The 21261-nt window shown below is 39.9% G+C and overlaps 1 protein-coding gene across 5 annotated transcripts in view; it reads left to right on the top strand.

Moving 5' to 3' along the window:
* Positions 1 to 21261, top strand: part of RNF216 (ring finger protein 216) — a 168316-nt gene that overhangs the window by 21186 nt on the left and 125869 nt on the right. For 3 of the 5 annotated variants that reach the window (XM_047779472.1, XM_047779471.1, XM_047779470.1), the window contains exons 3-5: positions 4035 to 4168; positions 17165 to 18022; positions 19127 to 19203. In XM_047779472.1, the coding sequence (XP_047635428.1) occupies positions 4035 to 4168; positions 17165 to 18022; positions 19127 to 19203 (1069 nt within the window). The remainder of the gene's footprint in view (positions 1 to 4034; positions 4169 to 17164; positions 18023 to 19126; positions 19204 to 21261) is intronic. The other 2 variants (XM_047779474.1, XM_047779473.1) reach the window with 1 other exon arrangement.

Raw genomic sequence — 21261 nt, 5'->3', positions numbered from 1 at the left:
CCTTGTCAAAGATTAATTGACCATAGGTGTCAGGGTTTATTTCCGGGTTCTCTATTCTGTTCCATGGGTCTGTCTGTCTGTTTTGATCCCAGTACCACACTGTTTTGATGACTGTGGCTTTGTAGTATTTCTTTTTTTTTTGTCTTTTTGCCATTTCTTGGGCCGCTCCCACGGCATATGGAGGTTCCCAGGCTAGGGGTCGAATCGGAGCTGGAGCCACCAGCCCACGCCAGAGCCACAGCAACGTGGGATCCGAGCCGTGTCTGCAACCTACACCACAGCTCAGGGCAACGCCGGATCCTTAACCCACTGAGCAAGGGCAGGGACCGAACCCGCAACCTCATGGTTCCTAGTCGGATTCGTTAACCACTGCGCCACGACGGGAACTCCTGTAGTATTTCTTGAAGTCTGGAAGAGTTATGCCTCCTGCTTGGTTTTTGTTTCTCAGGATTGCTTTGGCGATTCTGGGTCTTTTATGGTTCCAAATAATTTTTATTATACCAGCCCCTTTAGGTTTTTAAAAATTTTTTAATCATCTTTATTGAGGTATAATTTATACAAAGTAAATGTACACATTTTAAGTGTATAGTTCAGTGACTTTTGAAAAATGAATACACCCATATAACCACCACCTCAATTAATTATGTAGAACATATGCAGAAGGATTCCTTTATGCCCTTTTGCAGGCAGTCCTCACCCTACTCCTGGCCTAAGGAAACTGTTGATAAGCTTGTTGTCACTATACAGTTTCATATAAATGGAATCATAGAGTATGTACTCCTTGTTGCTGAATTCTTCTGCCCAACGTAATTTTTTTGAGATTCATCTGTGGTATGGCGTATATCAGTAAATCAGTCCTCCTTAAATTGCTGAATAGTATTCACGTGGAATTCAATGCCCAGTGAAGTTAGGCTTAAAAACAAAGGTAAAGGAGTTCCCATCATGGCGCAGTGGTTAACGAATTTAACTAGGAACCATGAGGTTGCAGGTTCGATCCCTGCCCTTGCTCAGTGGGTTAAGGATCTGGTGTTGCCATGAGCTGTGGTGTAGGTCGCAGACGCGGCTCCGATCCTGCATTGCTGTGGCTCTGGCATAGGCTGGCAGCTACAGGTCCGATTCGACCCCAAGCCTGGGAACCTCCATATGCCGCAGGAGTGGCCCAAGAAATGGCAAAAAGACAAAAAAAAAACAAAAAACAAACAAAAACGAAGGTAAAATAGGGAGTTGTGCCTCAGCTGTAACAAATCCAACTAGTATCCACAAGGACATGGGTTTGATCCCTGGCCTCGCTCAGTGAGTTAAGGATCCAGTGTTTCGTTGCCTTGAGCTGTGGTGTGGGTCACAGAAACAGCTGGGATGTGGTGTTGCTGTGGCTGTGGTGTAGGCCAGTGGCTACAGCTCCGATTCGACCCCTAGCCTGGGAACCTCCGCATGCTGCACATAAGGCCCTAAAAAGCAAAAAAAAAAAAAAAAAAAGTCTAGAAGATAAAACAGTTCTAATCTCTGTACATGTAGTCATATGTTATCAAAATATACAAAGTAAAAATTGACAGAAGTAAAAGAAGAATTGGACAAATTCACAATCAAAAATGGGAGGTTTAATATGTTTCAGTAACTGAAAGAAAGTATACAAACATCTGTGTGAATATAGAACATTGGAAGTATACAGTCAAGAAATTTGACATAATAGACATATGTGGAATATTGCACCCATTATGTTTACCAAAAAAAAATTTTTTTTTCTTTTATCTTTTGTCTTTTTAGGGCCGTACCTGCGACACATGGAGGTTCCCAGGCTAGGGGTCAAATTGGAGCTGCAGCTGCAGGCCTACACCACAGCCACAGCAATGTGGGATCCAAGCAGCATCTGCGATCTACACCACAGCTCACAGCCATGCCAGATCCTTAACCCACTGAGCAAGGCCAGGCATGGAACCCATGTCCTCATGGACACTAGTCAGGTTTGTTAACCACTGAGCCATGACGGGAACTCCATGTTTACCAAAATTGACCATATTTTGAGCCACAAAACAAATTTCAAGTTTCAAAGAATTGAAATCATATGGATTATGTTACCTAACCACATTAGAATCAAGCCACAAATCAATTACAGAAATTTACTTAGAATATTTAGTATGTGTGGAAAATAAGGCTATACCTCAGGACAACCCATAGTTCAAAAAAGAAATCAATGGAAATATTTTGAATTGCATGATATCTGGTATCTCGAATTGCATTATTTTATAAATATTTTGAATTGCATGATATCCGGTATCTCGAATTGCATTATTTTATAAATATTTTGAATTGCATGGTAATAAGAATTACAGTCTATTGGAGCTTATGAAATGCATTTAATGTCATGTTTTGAAGAAAACTTATAGCCTAAAGTGCATATATTGGATAAGAAGTAAAGTCTAGAAATTAAGAGCCAAATCGTGTCATCTCTGTTGCAACTACTTAGCTATACCTGTAGGGCTATGTTCTATTAAGGAATTTGAAATTAGGCAACTTTAATAAAAGCAAGCATTTTCTCAACTAATACAGTTATTTGAAGTAGGCACTGTTGTTAACCTTTCTTTAATGTTAAGATGGATGCTTTAAGGAAGTAAATAATGGCTTCATGTAGCTACCAGGTGCTGGAGTTAAGATTTGAATCCAGGCAGTCTGACTTTAGATCCCATGGACTTACCAGTTTTATTTTATTTATTTATTTAAATTTTTTTTTTTTTTTTTTTTTTGGTCTCTCTGCCATTTCTTAGGCCGCTCTCGCAGCATATGGAGGTTCCCAGGCTAGGGGTCTAATCGGAGCTGAAGCCGCCGGCCTACGCCAGAGCCACAGCAACGCGGGATCTGAACCTCGTCTGCAACCTACACCACAGCTCATGGCAACGCCAGATCCTTAACCCGCTGAGCAAGGCCAGGGATCGAAACCGCAACTTCATGATTCTTAGATTTGTTAACCACTGCACCATGACGGGAACTCCTGAGATTCCCGTGGACTTAGCAGTTTTATTTATTTATTTTTTTAGCACAATAATTCCATGCATTTATTTATTTTTTAAATTATTTATTATTATTTTTTTCCCACTGTACAGCAAGGGGGGTCAGGTTATCCTTACATGTATACGTTACAATTACATTTTTCCCCCAGCCTTTCTTCTGTTGCAACATGAGTATCTAGACAAAGTTCTCAATGCTACTCAGCAGGATCGGACTTAGCAGTTTTAAACTGCTGTCCTTGGCATCACCTCAGCTCTGTTATAGGAATGAAATGAAGTAATAGATTTTAGATTGCTTTGCAGATTATTGGGTACCATGAAAATATATGAGTTATTAACCTTGAGAAAAATATTAGAGCTTTAATAGAGGAATTATCAGTTTGTGTTATCCAGTAATTCATATCAAACATGATATATCTTCAAACAAATAAAAGGAGTTAGAGACCTTGAACACAGTTACCACATATAGATGGTTAATTTAACTCGTTTTATTTACAAGGAAACTGGGAAGGTTAAATTACTTTATAGATGCTAAATGTGTGTTTGACTAAAACACTGAAATATGTTTGCATAAATGATATTTAAGGTTTACATCTAAGCAAATTTTAATATTTTAAATATTAAGTGAAAATTTTACTGTTTCTGAATGAAAGTTTTTTCACACCTATCTGTTTGAATGAAACTGTGTTTTATTCCCTTGGAGGAAAAGAAGTGAGTTCTGAGGCCATGATTTCACTTTTAAGATGTTGGCAGTTGATAAGATTATCAAGACATTCCTCCAATCTAGTATAAGAAAAAGTTGATAGTCTCGAGCGTAGTAATTATCAGATTTTCTCTAGTGATTCCCAGGACGTATTATTGGCAAAGATCAATGGCTCATTTTAATTCTTGGGTGCGTGTGCTTGGAGGTAAGTTAACACTCTGGTAGCCATGAATTTGGCTTTAGGTTTGACCCTTTTCATGCCAAAATTGAGTTGAGTTGAATGTGGTTATGCCCACCTCCTGGTAACAGTGGTCTCTGCCTACTTTTAGACTGGATCAGTCTCAGAGATGGACCCATCACTATATCTGACTCCTCTGATGAGGAAGGGGTTCCAATGCTGGTTACCCCAGCTCCTCAGCACCATGATGAAGAGGACCTGGATGATGATGTCATCCTGACAGAGGTGAGTTTTCTAAAACTTACCGTTTAGAGCCATTATTGCAAGTTAATAATCTAATTCTTCAACCACTCAGTAGTGGGTAGGGGCCTTGTAGAACAGCTGAGAGCACCTCCTGTGCTCTACACTATTTGTTTGCACTTGTTCCGCATTTCTTTTTTTTTTTTTTTTTTGTCTTTTGTCCTTTTAGGGCCGCACCTGAGACATAGGGAGGTTCCCAGGCTAGGAGGCAGATCAGAGCTCTTGCTGCTGACCTACGCCAGAGCCATAGCAACACCAGATCTGAGTCACATCTGCGACCTACACCACAGCTCACGGCGATGCGAGATCCCTAACCCACTGAGCCAGGCCAGGGATGGAACCCGCAGTTCCTAGTTGGATTCGTTTCAGCTGCGCCACAACAGGAACTCCCTTGTTCCACATTTCTGAGAACAACCCCCTTTGCACCCTCCCTGATGTCCCCTTAGCTTAGAAGCCATGTATTTTGGTCTGTTTCTGAACTTAACTTAGGCACTGTTGCTCTTTCTGACTATTCATATACTAGTCCACACTGTTGTAATTACTACAACCTTATAATGTATCTTAACAACAGGTAGTGCTCATCTCCCCTTATCACTCTACATTTTTCAGAATCATCCAGGATATGTTTGTGTTTATATTTTAATACAGATTTTAAGATCAGCTTTTCTAATTCTAACAGTTTAATTTTATTGTTATAGAACAAGTTTTGTCTTTCCATTTAGTCTAACTTTCCTTTATGTCCCTCATGCAGAGCATTTTGAATTCTTCTTACTATGGATCTTAAACATTTTTTTTAACTCAGTGAATTTTATTATGTTAATAGTCGTACAGTGATCATCACAACCCAGTTTTATAGCATTTCTATCCCAAACCCCCACCCCCTTTAAAAACCTTAAGTTTGGAATTCCCATCGTGGCGCAGTGGTTAATGAATCCGACTAGGAACCATGAGGTTGTGGGTTCCTGCCCTTGCTCAGTGGGTTAGGGATCCGGTGTTGCCACGAGCTGTGGTGTAGGTCGCAGACGCGGCTCGGATCCTGTGCTGCTGTGGCTGTGGCGTAGGCTGGCAGCTACAGGTCCAATTTGACCCCTAGCCTGGGAACCTCCATATGCCGTGGGAGCGGCCCAAGAAATGGCAAAAAGACAAAACAAAAAACAAAAAAAAAACCCTTAAGTTTTTCAAAGTCTTTGGGTCATTATCTGTTCTGCAAAGAAATGCATTGTGTCCTTTTTTTTTAGATTCCACATGTAAGTGATAGCCTATAGCGTTGGTGTCTCACTGTCTGACTAACTTCACTTAGCATGATAATTTCTAGGTCCATCCATGTTGCTGCAAATGCCATTATTTCTTTCTTTTTAATGGCTGGTTAATATTCTGTTGTGTATATGTACCACATCTTCTTTATCCACTCATCTGTCAGTGGACATTTATGCTTCCATGTCTTGGCTATTGTACATAGTGCTGCAATGAACATTGGGGTACACGTATCTTTTTGAGTCATGGTTTTTCTCTGGCTAGATGCTCAGGAGTGGGATTGCTGGATCAAATGGTAATTCTAGGAGCTCCTGTCATGGCTCCGGGTTAATGAACCCAACTAGTATTAGTATCTATGAGGATGCAGGTTCGATCCCTGGCCTCGCTCAGTGGGTTAAGGATCTGGCGTTGCCATGAGCTGTGGTGTAGGTTGCAGACGCAGCTTGGATCCAGCATTACTGTGGCTGTGGTGTAGGCCAGCAGCAACAGATCTGATTTGATCCCTAGCCCGGGAACCTTCACATGCCGCATGGGTGCGGCCCTAAAAAAAAAAAAGACAAGAAAGAAAAAAAGGTAATTCTGTTTTTAGTTTTCTGAGGAATCTCCATAGTGTCTTCCACAGTGGCTGCAACCAATTTACATTTCAACCAACAATGTAATAAGAGGCTTCCCTTTTCTACACACCCTCTCCAGCATTTATTGTTTGTAGACTTTTTGATGATGGCTATTCTGGGCGATGTAAAGTGGTACACCATAGTAGTTTTTATTTGCATTTCTCTAATAATGAGTGATGCTGAACATCTTTTCATGTGTTTTTTGGCCATTTCTATGTCTTCTTTGGAAAATTGTCTTTAGATCTTCTGCCCATTTTTTGATGGCATTGTTTGTTTTTTTGGTATTGAGCTGCAGGAGGTGTTGATAAATTTTGAAGATTAACCCTTTGTCAGTTGCTTCATTTGCAAATATTTTCTCCCATTCTGTGGGTTGTCTTTTCATTTTGTTTAGGGTTTCCTTTGCTGTGCAAATACTTTTAAGTTTAACTAGGTCCCATTTATTTTTGTTTTTATTGTCATTACTCTGGGAGGTGTATCTGAGGAGATATTGCTGTGGTTTATGTTGGAGAGTGTTTGGCCTATGTTTTCGTCTAAGACTTTAGTATCTGGCCTTATATCTAAGTCTTTAATCCATTTTGAGTTTATTTTTGTGTGATGTTAGGAAGTGTTCTAATTTCATTCTTTTACATGTAGCTGTCCAGTTTTCCCAGCACCACTTATTAAAGGGACTGTCTTCTCCATTGTATATTCCTGCCTCCTTTGTCATAGATTAGTTGACTGTAGGTGTGTGGGTTTAATTCTGGGCACTCTATCCTCTTCCACTGATACATATTTCTGTTTTTGTGCCAGTACCATATGGTTTTAATGATTGCAGCTTTGTAGTATAGCCTGAAGTCAGGGAGCCTGATTCCGCCAGCTCCATTTTTCTTTCTCAGGATGGCTTTGGCTATTCTGGGTCTTTTGTGCTTCCAAACAGACTTTAAAATATTTTGTTCTAGTTCTGTGAAAAATGTCTGTGGTAATTTGATAGGGATTGCATTGAATCTGTAGATTGCCTTGGGTAGTATAGTCATTTTGATAATATTGATTCTTCCAATCCAAGAGCATGGTATGTCTTTCCATCTGTTTGTCTTTGATTTCTTTCATCAGTGTCTTGTAGTTTCCTTTGGTCTCTTTATGTAGGTTTATTTCTAAGTATTTTATTCTTTTTGATGTGATGGTAAATGGGATTGTTTCCCTAATGTGTCTTTCTGATCTTTCATTCTTAGTATATAGACATGCAGTCAATTTCTCTGTATTAATTTTGTATTCTGTGACTTTGCCAAGTTCATTGATGAGCTATAAGTTTTCTGGTAGCTCTGGTATTTTCTAGGTATAGTATCATGTCATCTGCAAATAGTGATAGTTTTACTTCTTTCCAATTTGGATTCCTTTTATTTCTTTTTCTTCTCTGATTGCTGTGGCTAGAACTTGCAAAACTATGTCAAATAGTAGTGGCAAGAGCAGACATCCTTGTTCCTAATCTAAGTAGGAATTCTTTCAGCATTTCACCATTGAGAATGATGTTTGCTCTGGGTTTGTCTTATATGGCCTTTATTATGTTGAGGTAGGTTCCCTCTATGCCCACTTTCTGGAGGGCTTTTATCAGAAACGAGTGTTGAATTTTGTCAAAGGCTTTTCCTACATCTATTGAGAGGATCGTATGGTTTTTATTCTTCAGTTTGTTAATGTGGTGTATCACACTGATTGATTTGCAAATATTGAAGAATCCTTGCATCTCTGGGATAAATCCCACTTGATCATGATGTACAATCCTTTTTAATGTATTGTTGCATTAGGCTTGCTAGTATTTTGTTGAGGATTTTTGTATCTATGTTCATCAGTGATATTGGCCTGTGCTTTTCTTTTTTTGTGGTATCTTTGTCTGATTTTGGTATCCGGGTGATGGTGGCCTTCTAGAATGAGTTTGGGAGTGTTCCTTCCTCTGCAGTTTTTTGGAGTAGTTTCAAAAGGATAGGTGTTAGCTCTTCTCTAAATGTTTGATAGAATTCACCTGTGAAGGCGTCTGGTCCTGGACTTTTGTTTGTTGGAAGTTTTTTAATCACAGTTTCAATTTCAGTACTTGCAATTGGTCCATTCATCTTTTCTATTTCGTCTTGATTTAGTCTTGGAAGATAGTACTTCTCTAAGAATTTGTCCATTTCTTCTAGATAGTCCATTTTATTGGCATGTAGTTGCTTGTAGTAGTGGATCTTAAACATTTTTAAGTTTGTCCCTGGTTATTTTATCTTTTCTCTTGCTTTTATAAATGGCATCTTTTTTCCATGTACCTTTTAACCTTTTTTTATTTCCAAGGCCACACCTGTGGCACATGGAAGTTCCCAGGCTAGGGATTGAATCAGAGCTACAGCTTCCGGCCTAGGCCACAGCCACACCATATCCGAGCTGCATCTGTGACCTACAGGACAGCTCACAGCAACGCCGGATCCTTACCCACTGAGCGAGGCCAGGGATCAAACCCACAACCTCATGGTTCCTAGTCAGATTCATTTCCGCTGCACCACCATGGGAACTCCTTTTTTCTTTTTTTTTTTTTTTAGGGCCACAACTGCAGCTTATGGAAGTTCCCAGCTAGGGTCGGTTGAATCAGAGCTGCAGCTCTGGCCTACACCACAGCCACAGCCACACAGGATCCAAGCCGTGTCTGCAGTGACCTACCCCACAGCTTACAGCGACTCTGAATCCTTAACCCATTGAGCCACAACAGGAACTCCAACCCTCTTAATTTCTCAAGGGATCGTATCTGTCTGTAAATAACGATACTTAGAATTTCTTTCTTTCCAGTTTTTTATACTTGTCTAATTATATCAAATGATAAGTAGTCAAAAATTTTAAATTAATAGTGGTGATAGGAATAAGAAAAATAGGAGTTCCTGTAGTGGCTCAGCAGTTTACGAACCCGACTAGTATCCATAAAGATGCGGATTCAATCCCTGGCCTTGATCAGTGGGTTAAGAATCTGGCACTGCCCTGAGCTCTAGTGTAGGTCACAGACAGGGCTCAGATCTGGCACTGCTGTCGCTGTGGTGTAAGCCGGCAGCTGCAGCTCCAGTTGAACCCCTATCCCAGGAACCTCTGTATGCCACAAGTGTGACCTTAAAAAGACCCCCCCCAAAAAAAAAGAAAAAAAGAAAACATAGCCACTGACATAAATATGACATAAATAGGAATTCTTGTAATATCTCTTCACTGTGATGGTGACTTTTTGCTTGAGATACCATTTTTTAAAATTATGTTAAGGAAGGGACCATCTAACTTTATTTCAAGTTTTATTATGAATAAGTATAGAATTCAATCACATTCAATCTCAGCATCTATAGCAATTATTAAAAATCTGTTAATGTGGAAAATTATTTTGTCTCTGGGGAGACCTTCCTTGGTAATGGTATTATAATAGTAATGTGTTGTTGGCTTCCACTTGCTTAGATTTATTTAGAATTTTCTCCATAGATCTTGGCCCATAGGGGCAGACGTGTGCCTCTGTTATCCTTGACACATTTTTTTGTAAGCATGATTCTCACTTCATGAAAAGTGTAGAAGTTTTCTTCTTTTTCTGTGCTCTGATAAAATGTCTTAGATAATTCTAGAGTTACCTGTTTTTAAAAGATTTGGTAGAATTTACCCTAAAGGTATTTGCTTTTCATGGAACTTTGAAACTTTCAGCTTCCTCTGTGGTAATTGACATGCCTAGATTTTCTATTGCTTTCATATCAGTTTTGTTGACTGATATTTTTCTAGAAAATCACTTATTTCTTCACCTTTTTTTTTTTTAGTGTATTTAATAGAATTAAAATAGCCTGTTCTTTCTACTTGAATCTATGATTCCTCCATTTTCCTTGGGTATCTTAGTCTACTTGTTTTTTGTTTTGTTTTGTTTTGCCTTTTTTCTTGACCTGATGAGCTATTATCTTACCTCCTCCCTCCTCTTCCACCCAGTCCTCAGAACCCCTGACCTCCCCTCTGTCTATATAAATTTGCCTATCCTGGACATTTTATATGCATGGTATTATATAATATTTGGTCCCTTTGTGACAGGTGTCTTTCATTTAGCATAATGTTTTCAAGGTTTATCTGTGATGAAGCATGAATCAGTACTTTTTTCATTTTTATTGATCAGTTCATTCCTCATCATTCCGTGTGTGGATATGCTACATGTTTATGTTTAGCCTTTCATCAATTGATGGACATTTGGGTTGCTTCCACTTTTTTTGTATTATGAATAATGAATAAAGCTACTGTGAACATTCGTGTAGAAGATTTTCTATGGACATGTGTTGTTGTTTTTCTTGAGTCTTGGCTTAGTCCATTTGGACTGCTATAATAAAATACGCAGCTACTCATAGCTTATAAACAACAGCAATGTATTGCTCACTCTTCTGGAGGTTGGGAAGTCCAAGATCAAGGCTCCAACATGATTGCGTGAATATCCTCCTCCTAGTTCTCACTGGGTCCTTAAATGGCAGAAGGAGCTAGGGATCTCTCTGAACCTTTCTTTCTTTCTTTTCCTTTCTTTTTTTCTCTTTCTTTTTTCTTTTCTTTCTTTCTTTTCTTCCTTCCTTCCTTTCGTCTTTTATATTTTTATAGCCATACCCGCAGCATATGGAGATCCCCAGGCTAGAGGTCTAATTGGAGCTGTTGCCACTGGCCTACACCATAGCCACAGCAATGCAGGATCTGAGCCGCATCTGCGACCTACACCAGAGCTCACAGCAACGCTGGATCCTTAACCCACTGAACGAGGCCAGGGATCGAACTGGCAACCTCATGGTTCCTGGTCAGATTCATTTCCGCTGTGCCACGATGGGAACTCCTGAGCCTCCCTTACAAAGGCATTAATCCCATTCATGACATGAGGGCTCCTTCTACCCTTACAACTTAAACCACCTCCCAAAGACTCTTCCTACTAATACGATTACCTTTGGTGGTTAGGATTTCAACACCTGGACCGGGGCGGGGGGGGGGGGGGGGGGCTGAAGCAGTGAGCACAATCATTCAGGTGTATACCTAGGAATGGAATTGCCTGATCATAAGATAACTCTATTTTCCTCTACCAGACTGCTTTCCATAGTAGCACCATTTTACATTCTTATCACTAGTGTGGAAAGGTTTTAGTTTTCCATATTCTCACCAATAATTGCTGCCGTTTTTTTTTTTTTTTTTTTTTTACAGCCGCACCTGGAGCAAATGGAAGTTCCCAGGCTAGGGTCAAATTGGAGCTGAAGTTGCCAGCCTACACCACAGCAACTCAGGATCCTCGCCACGTCTGTGACTTATGTATCACAGCTCGCGGCAGTGCCGGATCCCTTAACCCACTGAGTGAGGCCAGGGATCGAACCTGCATCCTTGCAGAGGTAACATTGGATCCTTCATCTTCTGAGCCACAACAGGAACTCCCTATCTTTCTTATTATAGCCATCCTCATGGGTGTGAAGTGGTATCTCATTATGGTTTTGATTTTTTTATTTCCCTTTGGCTAATGACGTTGAGCCCCTGTTCATGGGCATATTGACCATTTGTGTATCTTCTTTGGAGAAATGTCTGAGCAGATCTTTCGCCCATTTTTAAAGTGTTCTTTTTATTCAGTCTTTATATATTCCGAATACTCTGCCTTATCAGATAACTGATTTGTGGATATTTTCACTCATTTTGTGAATTGCCTTTTACTTTTTCGATAGTGCCCTTTAAGCCCAAAAGTTTTAAACTTTGATGTTCAGTTTATCTATTTTTCCATTGGTCACAGTTTTGATATCATGTCTAAAACCTATGGTCTATTTTAAGGGCTAGTTCAAGCTTTCTCACGTCATAGAGGCACTAATGTATATTACTTTTTTAAACTCTTCCTGGTTATTGTAAAGACTTTGGAACACTTTAACTCTGTTCATTTACCTCCCTACTTAAATAATGTTTTTGTTTGTTTGTTTTATGCAGTCAGTAATCACTTCACCACATCCAAATATTCGTCTTTTTTGTTGCTCTTCTTTTCTACATCTCTGGCCTTAAAACTGAAATTATTTTTATTCTACATAAAGAACATTACTTAGGATTTTCTTTACAGTGATTCTGATATTTTCATTGAGTATACAGTTTGATGTGGTGGTTATTTTCTTTTGACGCAAGGAAGATACTGTTCCAGTATTTTCTGGCTTCCATTTTTCTGTTGAAAACTCAGTCAATCTTATTTTTAATTTGAAAGCAGTATGTGCTGTTGCTTTAAATTTTTATCTTTGTATTTGATTTATGCAGTCTTCCTATGCAATATCTAGCTCTCTGGTGATTTTTTTTTCTCTCATCCTGCTTAGATCTTCAGAACTGAAATCAAACTATTCGCCTTGAATATTTGTATTTCATCTTCAAATATTGCTTCTTATCTCACTTTCCTTCTTTTGGAACTTTAGTTACACAGTAAAACCTTTTCACTCTATTCTTTATGTCTCCTATTCTCTTAACTGATTATCATTTTGTATTTCTATGCCCTATTCTGGCGATTTTTTTTCTGATTTGTCTTTCAGTTCATTAATTTTTCCCTTCAGTTACGTTTATTTAAAATGCTTTGTACCCATCCATTGAATTCTAATCTCAGTTACTGTATTTTGGCATTTTGGAATTTCCATTTGATTGTTTATTTTTTCTTTCTTCCTAATGATTTCTAGTCCTCTGCTGAAATTTTCTTTTCTTTCTTTTTTTTAAAGGCTACACCTGTGGCATATGGAAGTTCCCAGGCTAGGAGTCGAAGAGGCCAGAGCTGTAGTGGCCGGCCTATACCACAGCCAACCTCAACCCAGTATCCTTAACCCACTGAGCGAGGCCAGGGATCGAACTCTTATCCTCATGGATACTAGTCAGGTTCATTGCCACTGAGCCACAGTGGGAACTCCTGAAATTTTCAATCCAGTCTTCTATTTCCTTTAGCATGCTAATAAGCATGTTATTTTAGAATCCATGTCTCATAGCTTCACTATCTGAAACCTGTAGATTTGTTTCTGTTGTCTGTTACTTCTCTTGTTTGGGTTTTCTGTAGTGTTTGTTGTATCAGCTTCTTATATGCCTGGCTATTTTTCCTTGAATGGTAGTCGTCATTGTGTATGAAAATGTTGAGGTTCTAGATTATGTTCATCTTTCTTCGTAGAGAGCCCACATCTTTTCTCAGAGAAGGTTAGGGAGACCAGCAATCTCAGGTTTAGGGATTTAAACTCTCAGAACTAGGATTCAGCTACTGGGAAGTCCAGCATATTTCCTGATTACCCTACTTCAGGGGTGTTAGCCCTGCGAGGACTTACCCTAGAGCTTGAGATTTGCCAGAACTTCCCACCATGGTGAGTTCTGAATTCTGGTTTTTGTGCACTTAGCTGCGCAAAAAGGATATAAAACGTTTCATTCATCTTCTCATTCTTCCCCCAGGTCTGAGATTGGCAAGTGCATCTGTAGAGGAAAAGTACCCAGTGTGGAACGTATTTTGTTGGACTTCTTCCTCCTTGGTCCTGTCCTCTAGATCTCTGAGGCCTTCAATAGCTCTTTTGGTTTTGCTTTGATATTTTGACCAGGATTTCAGGTTTTACTTAGTAGAAGGGTTGATGTGAATAATCTAGCATGTCATTACTAGAATCAGAAACCCACTTTTGTGTCTTTGCGCATGTGCAAAGTGGGCTCAAACCCACAGCACCAGGCCAGGAATTGGACCTGTGCCTCCATATTGACCCAAGCCATTGCATTCGGATTCTTAAACTATTGCACCATGGTAGGAATTCCTCTATTGCTTTTAAAATAATCTTTCACAGAGTATTTGTTGTGGCTCAGTGCGTTAAGAACCCAGCATAGTCTCCATAAGGATGCTGGTTTGATCCCTGGCCTCAGTGGGTTAAAGATCTGGCACTGCTGCAAGCTGCATCGTAGGTTGCAGGTGAAGCTCAGATCTGGTGTTGCTGTGGCTGTGGTGTAGGCTGGCAGCTGCACCTCCAATTTGACCCCTAGCCTGGGAACTTGCATATGCTGCAGGTATAGCTATAAAAAGAAAAAAAAATCTTTCACTATATTCTCTGCATCTTTGTTTTGTTTTTACTTATGTGGTAGCATGTGTTCTTGCCGATAGTTTGAAAGATTTGTATCCTTAATCATTTTGTTTTGGGTTTTTTGGTTCTTTTAGTACTTGTACATTTTGAAATGCTATCCATACATATGTCCTGGGATTGATTTTTCAGGTTTTGTTGTTGTTGTTGTTGTTGTTTTTTTGCCACACCCATGGCACACAGGAGGTCCCAGAAAACCAGGGATCAAAACCACAGCAGTGGGAGTTTCCATTGTGGCTCACTGGGTTACCAACCTGAGTAGTATCCATGAGGATGTAGGTTTGATCCCTGGCCTCACTCAGTGGGTTAAGGATCCAGCATTGCCATGAGCTGTGGTGTAGGTCACAGGCGTGGCTCAGATTCCGAGTTGCTGTGGCTATGGTGTAGGCTGGCAGCTGCACCTCCAATTTGACCCCGAGCCTGGGAACTTCCATATGCTGCAGGTGTAGCCTTAAAACGAACAAACCACAACAGTGATAATGCCAGATCCTTAACCCATTGCGCCGCAAGTAAACTCCTCATTTATCAGCTTTAGGTGTATCTTTTGACCCTTAGCATCTGTCTTTTCCCTCCCAGCCTTTGATGGTTACCTTGTTTCTCCAAAATTACGATTTAAAACATTTAGGTTAAATAAATAATTATTTCATTACGTCTTTGTGTTCTTGCTTCTCTCTTTTCTCATTTCATTCACTGAATAGTACTGATTTCATCATATGTATCACTCATCTACCACTTATTTTTTCAATAGTTAGATACCTTTATATAATTTCTATACTGGTTGGGTTTTTTATTATTATTATTCAACTTTGAATGCAATTGACGTTTTTCTGGACCAGCTCTTTGTAGGCAGTTATGTTGGAGAAGGGCTCAGGCACTATTTGTGTCTAGCAGAAATTCTCCTTCCTATGACAGAGAATGTTGAGGGGTGCAGGAGAGGGTGTTTACATACATGTATACTTTTTGGGCCAGTGCTATTATTATTATTATTATTATTGACTTTTTAGGGCTGCACCTATGGCATATGGAGGTTCCCGGGCTGGGGGTCGAATCAGAGCTGTAGCTGCCGGCCTACACCAGAGCCACAGCAACTCGGGATCCGAGCCATGTTTGCAACCCATACCAGAGGTCATGGTAACACTGTATTCTTAACCCACTGAGGGAGGCCAGGGACCAGACCTGCGTCCTCATGGATACTAGTCAGATTCGTTTCCGCTGAGCCACGGCGAGAACTGCTGGGCCATTATTTCTTACTGCCTGGCAGAGATTACCAGTTCCAGAGCAGCCCAGTTCTTTCCATCCCGCCTCACTGACAGCCTGCCTCAGGCAGAGCTGTATGTCTGCATTCAGTCCAACCTCCTCAGAAAATCCTTGCTGTCAAATAGAGTGGAGGTACCCATTGTTCCAAACAGGGGAAGTTGCTTTCACCCCCAGGCACACCACCTGTTTGGGAAAGCTCTGGCTTTCTGAAGCTTTCTCCGCTTTCCCTGAAACCCAGTTTTATTCCACTCACTGTGTTTATCTCCTCATCTCCTTGTCATTGTATATTGTCATTTGTGATCACAAATGTCTGGTGGTTTCACCCAAGATTTTTAGTTTTATGTCTCATTCTCTTATCTGGATTGGGGTTATTTCAGAGAAGAGAAGGGTCAGAGACATCTTTATTCTGTTACCTTAAAATTGGCCATTCCACTTTTTAAATTTATAAGGAACACATGATTGCATTCTCTGTAGAAAGTGAAACAATACAGATAAAAGTAAAGTCTCTTCAACCAGCCCCTTCTGCCCCAGAGATTTCCCAAAGGAACTGTTGTCTCCAGCTTGGCATGTATCCTTCCAGATCTTTTTCTTTGAATTCATATTTGTGTGTGTGTTTCTTTCTATATATATGTATATTTGTGTGTGTATATTTATATATAATGCTTCTAGAAAATATATGTATATGTAGAAATATATGCTTTTAGAAATGTATGTTTATGTCTGTGTTTAATTTTTTAAAGAAGAGAATCATTCTGTGTATGATGTAACTTTTCTTCACTTAAAATTTCTTTGTAAGCTTTCCATTTCATTACATAAAGAGCTACCTTTTTGGAGGGGTGGGGACTTCAAGAGTATTATGTAGAGCAGGTAAATAATAGTTAACTTAACTGTTTGTTTAGGGACAAACTTTAGAATGTCTCCAATTTTTCCTTTTTATATAACAAGCAGTGTGACAGTGAATATGTTTGTATATGCCCCCTTTGGATACATAAAGGTTTATAGAATAGATACTGAAAAGTGATATTGAAAGATCATAAGGATATCCCTTTTTTTTTTTTTTTTTTGTCTTTTTAGGGCTGACCCACGTCACATGGAGGTTCCCAGGCTAGGGGTTGAATCAGAGCTGTAGCCGCTGGCCTTCACCACAGCTCACAGCAATGCCAGATCCTTAACCTACTGAGCAAGGCCAGTGATCGAACCTGCATCCTCATGGATGCTAGTCAGATTCGTTTCCACTGAGCCGTGATGGGAACTCCCAGGGTATACATTAAAAAAAAAAAAAAAAAAAAAGACCAAATTTCTCTCCTAAAGTCACCGGTCATGAATGATAGTACAAGAGTTTTCCCACATCCCATGTTTGACATTGTCTAACTAAAAGCTCTTTGGATTCTTCCGGGGAGAAGGGTGGGATCTTGTTTTAATTTGCATTTTCTGAGTTACTAATGAGATTTAGATTCTTTTCATGTGTTTATTGAACATTTCTCATTCCTCTACTGTATTGTCATTCTTTCATTCTCTCTACTGTGCAAGTTATTTTTGTTTTAGTGGTCCCAGGTGAAATTATAATTCAAACTATAACTCAAGCTTCAATCTATGAATGACTACTTTGATTCTTATAGTTACTATAGTGTGATGAAACTTCGAAGTTAAGATAAACGTGAAGATAAATTTATGGGGGAGGGTGTTTTTTTTGTTTCTTTCCTGTTGTACTTAAGAAGCTCAAAATAAGTACATGAGGTATAGACATAGGAAAGAAATTGAATTATTATTATTAAAATTTCATTTTTTCTTAGACAAATAAACCTCAGACATCACGACCCAATCTCATCAAACCAGCTGCCCAGTGGCAAGATCTCAAAAGATTGGGAGAAGAAAGGCCTAAAAAGCCTAGAGCAGCCTTTGAATCAGATAAGAATGGCTTTTTTTCTGTGTGTAACAGCTCATTGTTTGATTCTGGGGCACAGGATGATTCTGAGGATGACTACGGTGAATTTCTAGATCTTGGGCCTCCTGGAGTTTCTGAATTCATTAAGCCAAGTGGCCAAAAAGAGAGAGAACCCAAGCCTGGACCAAGTCATAACCAAGCCACAAATGACATTGTCAACCCCCGGTCAGAGCAGAAAATCATTATTTTGGAAGAAGGTAGCCTTCTTTTTTCAGAAAGAGGTCCTTTGGACGCTCAGAACCAGTCATCTGAAGACTCAGAGACAGAGCTTTTATCAAACCTCGGAGAATCAGCTGATATCCTAGATGACCAGGCCATTGAAGAGGACTGCTGGTTAGACCATCCTTACTTCCAGTCTCTGAACCAACAGCCCCGTGAGATAACAAACCAGGTTGTTCCCCAGGAGCGGCAGCCTGAAGCAGAACTGGGCCCACTGTTGTATCAGCATGAACCCCCAGGGTCCACTTTCCTAAGACCAGCTTTTCCAAGACCAGAAACCCAGCAGGATGGGATTCCAGGCCCTTCTTCTCCTCAGCCTGCACATCCTCTGGGAGAGCTTGAGGACCAGCAGTTAGCAATAGATGATGAAGAGCCAGGTCCAGCCTTTCCACTGCAAGGAACTCAGGAGCCCAGCTTGGAAAACCTTTGGGGGCAAGAAGCTCCTGATGTAGATCAAGAACTCGTTGCACTATTAGTGAAAGAAACAGTAAGTTTTATCTTGACAGGTAAATACTTACAGACACTAAATATATGGAGTTTTCTTTTATTGCAGAAGCGTTGTGAGTGTGGATTAGAAGGATACTCTGAAGATAGGAAAATTGAATTGGGATTCCGTTAGCTCTCCTTCAGCCCCCAGCAAGCCCTCTAGGATTCTAGCTGCAGATCACGGGTGTTCTCATGCTGTCGTAGCAGCCGTCCTCCTGGTTCTGGTGTTTGGTTTGGGGTAGGGGATCTTTTTTGGCCTTGCCTGTGGCATGCAGAAGTTCCTGGCCCAGGGATCAAACCTGAACCACAGCAGTGACAATGCCAAATCCTAAACCATTAGGCTGCCCAGTTTTTAAAAAGGAATTGTGTTAACTCCAAATTCTAACCCTTGAAGCAGGTTTATACGTTTACCTAGAGCTGCACTGTCCATTGTGGTAGCCTCATTTGGCTGTTTAAATGTCATACAAGTAAATAAAATTAAAGTTGTATTTCTACCAGCACCAGTCAGATTTTAAGTACTCAGTAGCCACAGGGGACTGAACCGGTACTATGTTGGAAAACACACAATAGAAAACTTCCATCTTTGTACCAACCTCTGTTAATAGTACTAACCTAGAAAGTAATGCAGGATTTTATGGGCTGTGGTTTGCCTTTGAATGGTCCTTTCTAAAAATTTTTTTGACCTTGCCCACAGCATGTGAATGAATGTTCCCGGGCCAGGGGTCACACCTGCACCACACAGCCACCCACCTGCTGCAGTGACAAGATCAGATTCTTAACCAACTGTACCACAAGGGAACTCCCTTTATTCATCTTTAGGCTCCTTTTGCCTGGGCAGAGATGTTCAGTGTTCATTGAAAGAATGAAGAATGGATGTGCAAAATACAGGGACAGAGGACCAAGTGATCTCTAGGGATCTTTCTAAATTCCGTTTTCTGTGTAGATAGATAACTCAGCTCCTTGAGTGAAGTTTTAAGCTGGATACAAACCTACTTTACAGTCCTCTTCTAGTCTTTAATCATTTTATATATGTTTTGCCATCTTGTTTTTTATTATAATTTGTTCTAGGGGATGAAATATAAATAATGTGTTTATTCCTTTCTAGGAAGTAAGATTTCCAGATGTAGCAAATGGGTATGTGGAGGAAATAATTCGTTTGAAGAATTACTATGATTTGAATGTGTAAGTACACCACCATGCCCTTTTTCTTTTCATTGCGGTAAAATATACATAATGTAAAATTTTAACATTTTAACCATTTTTAAGTTTATGGTTCAGTGGCATTACGTATATGTACGTTGTCACATCTCCATCCATCTCGGAACTTTTTCATCTTCCCTAACTGAAACTGTCCCCACTCCCTCTCCTGAGCCCCTGGCAACCACTGTTTTATTTTCTCTTTCAGTCATTTTGACTCCTCTAGAGACCTCATATAAGTGGGTCAATATTTGTCCTTTCATGGCTGGCTTATTTCACTTATCATATTCTTTTTTTTTTTTTTTTTGGCATTTTAGGGCCGCCCCCATGGCATATGGAGGTTCCCAGGCTAGGGATTGTATTGGAGCTGTAGCCACTAACCTGCACCACAGCCACAGCAATGCCAGATCTGAGCTGCATCTGTGGCCTACACCACAGCTCATGGGAACGCCGAATCCTTAACCTGCTGAGCCACGACGAGAACTCCCGAGTTATTCTTTTTTAATCATCCTATTAAGTTTTAATTTTAGTGTACGCAGACTGTTTTCTGGATCTTATAGAATCATGCATAGTTATAGAATTAAGATGTTTCGTTAATTCTGAGCATTGAAACTGTTCATTTTGGTCAGGACATTAAAAGACATTTTTGTCCCTATATTTGTAACAAAACGTTCTGCATCCACTCTGCCTATTGGGAGAAATATGTGGAAGTGTTTCTTTAGTTTTTAATTATAAAGATGATAAGTATATATTTTTTTAAGAGTAAAAGTGTCCCAAAGAGTACAAAATAAAAAATGAGTCTCTTTCCTTTTATACCCTTTCACCTCCTCCTAGTCAGCAGAGGTGGAACAGTTGTAAATTTATAAAGAACAGTAGCTATTGAACTTGATTAATCAAAATTCAGCTAATTCATAGATTATTTTGATTAAACAAAAAGAGTATATACTGTGCCTCTGTCCTCAAAGATTATATTTTGGACTGTAGAACTCAGCTAAGGGTGCAGGTGGGAACTGGCTGCTGAGCCCAGGAGGGCAAGGCCCTCGTTCCCAGGGCAGCAGCCTGGAAGAGGTACTTTTTCCTAATGCATGCAGAGACGCTCTTGGTGCCATTAGCAGCCCTGTCTATCCCCCTCTGTCTAGAGGCAGTGACTCTTACCAGGTTTTTAAACAAGGATGGAATCAAGGTTTTATCATGTATTATTTATCTTTTTAGTTTCTTTCTTTTTTGTCTTTTTAGGGCCACACTCATGGCACATGGAGGTTCCCAGGCTAGGGGTCTAATCAGTGGCCTTCACAGCTCACGGCACCTCAGGATTCTTAACCCACTGAGCAAGGCCAAGGATCGAACCTGCATCCTCATGGATGCTAGTCAGATTCATTTCTGCTGAGCCATGGTGGGAACTCCAGTCTTTTTAGTTTCTTAATCTACAGTAGCCTCCCACTTACTCTTTTTTTTTATATTATTGATTTTTTTCCCCTTTTTTGTTTTGTTTTGTTTGTGCTTTTTAGAGCCACACCTGCAGCATATGGAAGTTCCTGGCCCAGGGGTTAAGTCAGAGCTGCAGCTATGGCCTACACCACAGCCACAGCAACACCACATCCTTAACCCACTGAGCAAGGCTAGGGAGCAAACCTGCATCCTAACAGAGACAACGTTGGGTCCTTAACCGCTGAGCCAATAACAACTACATTTTTACAATGAAAAATATCTCCTAGACTTCCACTCAACCAAAAAAAACAGCTTTTGTTTTTTACTGTACCTTTTAAGTTCTTGAAATGAAGACAGTTTTTGTCAGAGGGTAAATATAATATAGGGTATCTTATTTATGAAATGTTAAGTAAAAAATATTTTCCATTTTTTTCTTCATCATGTTAATAGTTATAACCTTTAATAACAATTTTTCTATCGAGGAGTTCCCTGGTGGCCCTTCTTTCAGGATTGGGCGTTGTCTCTGCTGTATGGGTTTGATCCCTGGCCCCAGAACTTCCACATGCCATGGGTATGGCCAAAAAAACAAAACGAACAAAAGGCTATTCTCTTGAA

The sequence above is a fragment of the Phacochoerus africanus genome, chromosome 5 (genome assembly GCF_016906955.1).
Source record: "Phacochoerus africanus isolate WHEZ1 chromosome 5, ROS_Pafr_v1, whole genome shotgun sequence".
Taxonomy (NCBI): domain Eukaryota; kingdom Metazoa; phylum Chordata; class Mammalia; order Artiodactyla; family Suidae; genus Phacochoerus; species Phacochoerus africanus.
Note: the sequence above shows the minus strand (reverse complement) of the source record. Positions and strands in the feature narration are given on the sequence as shown.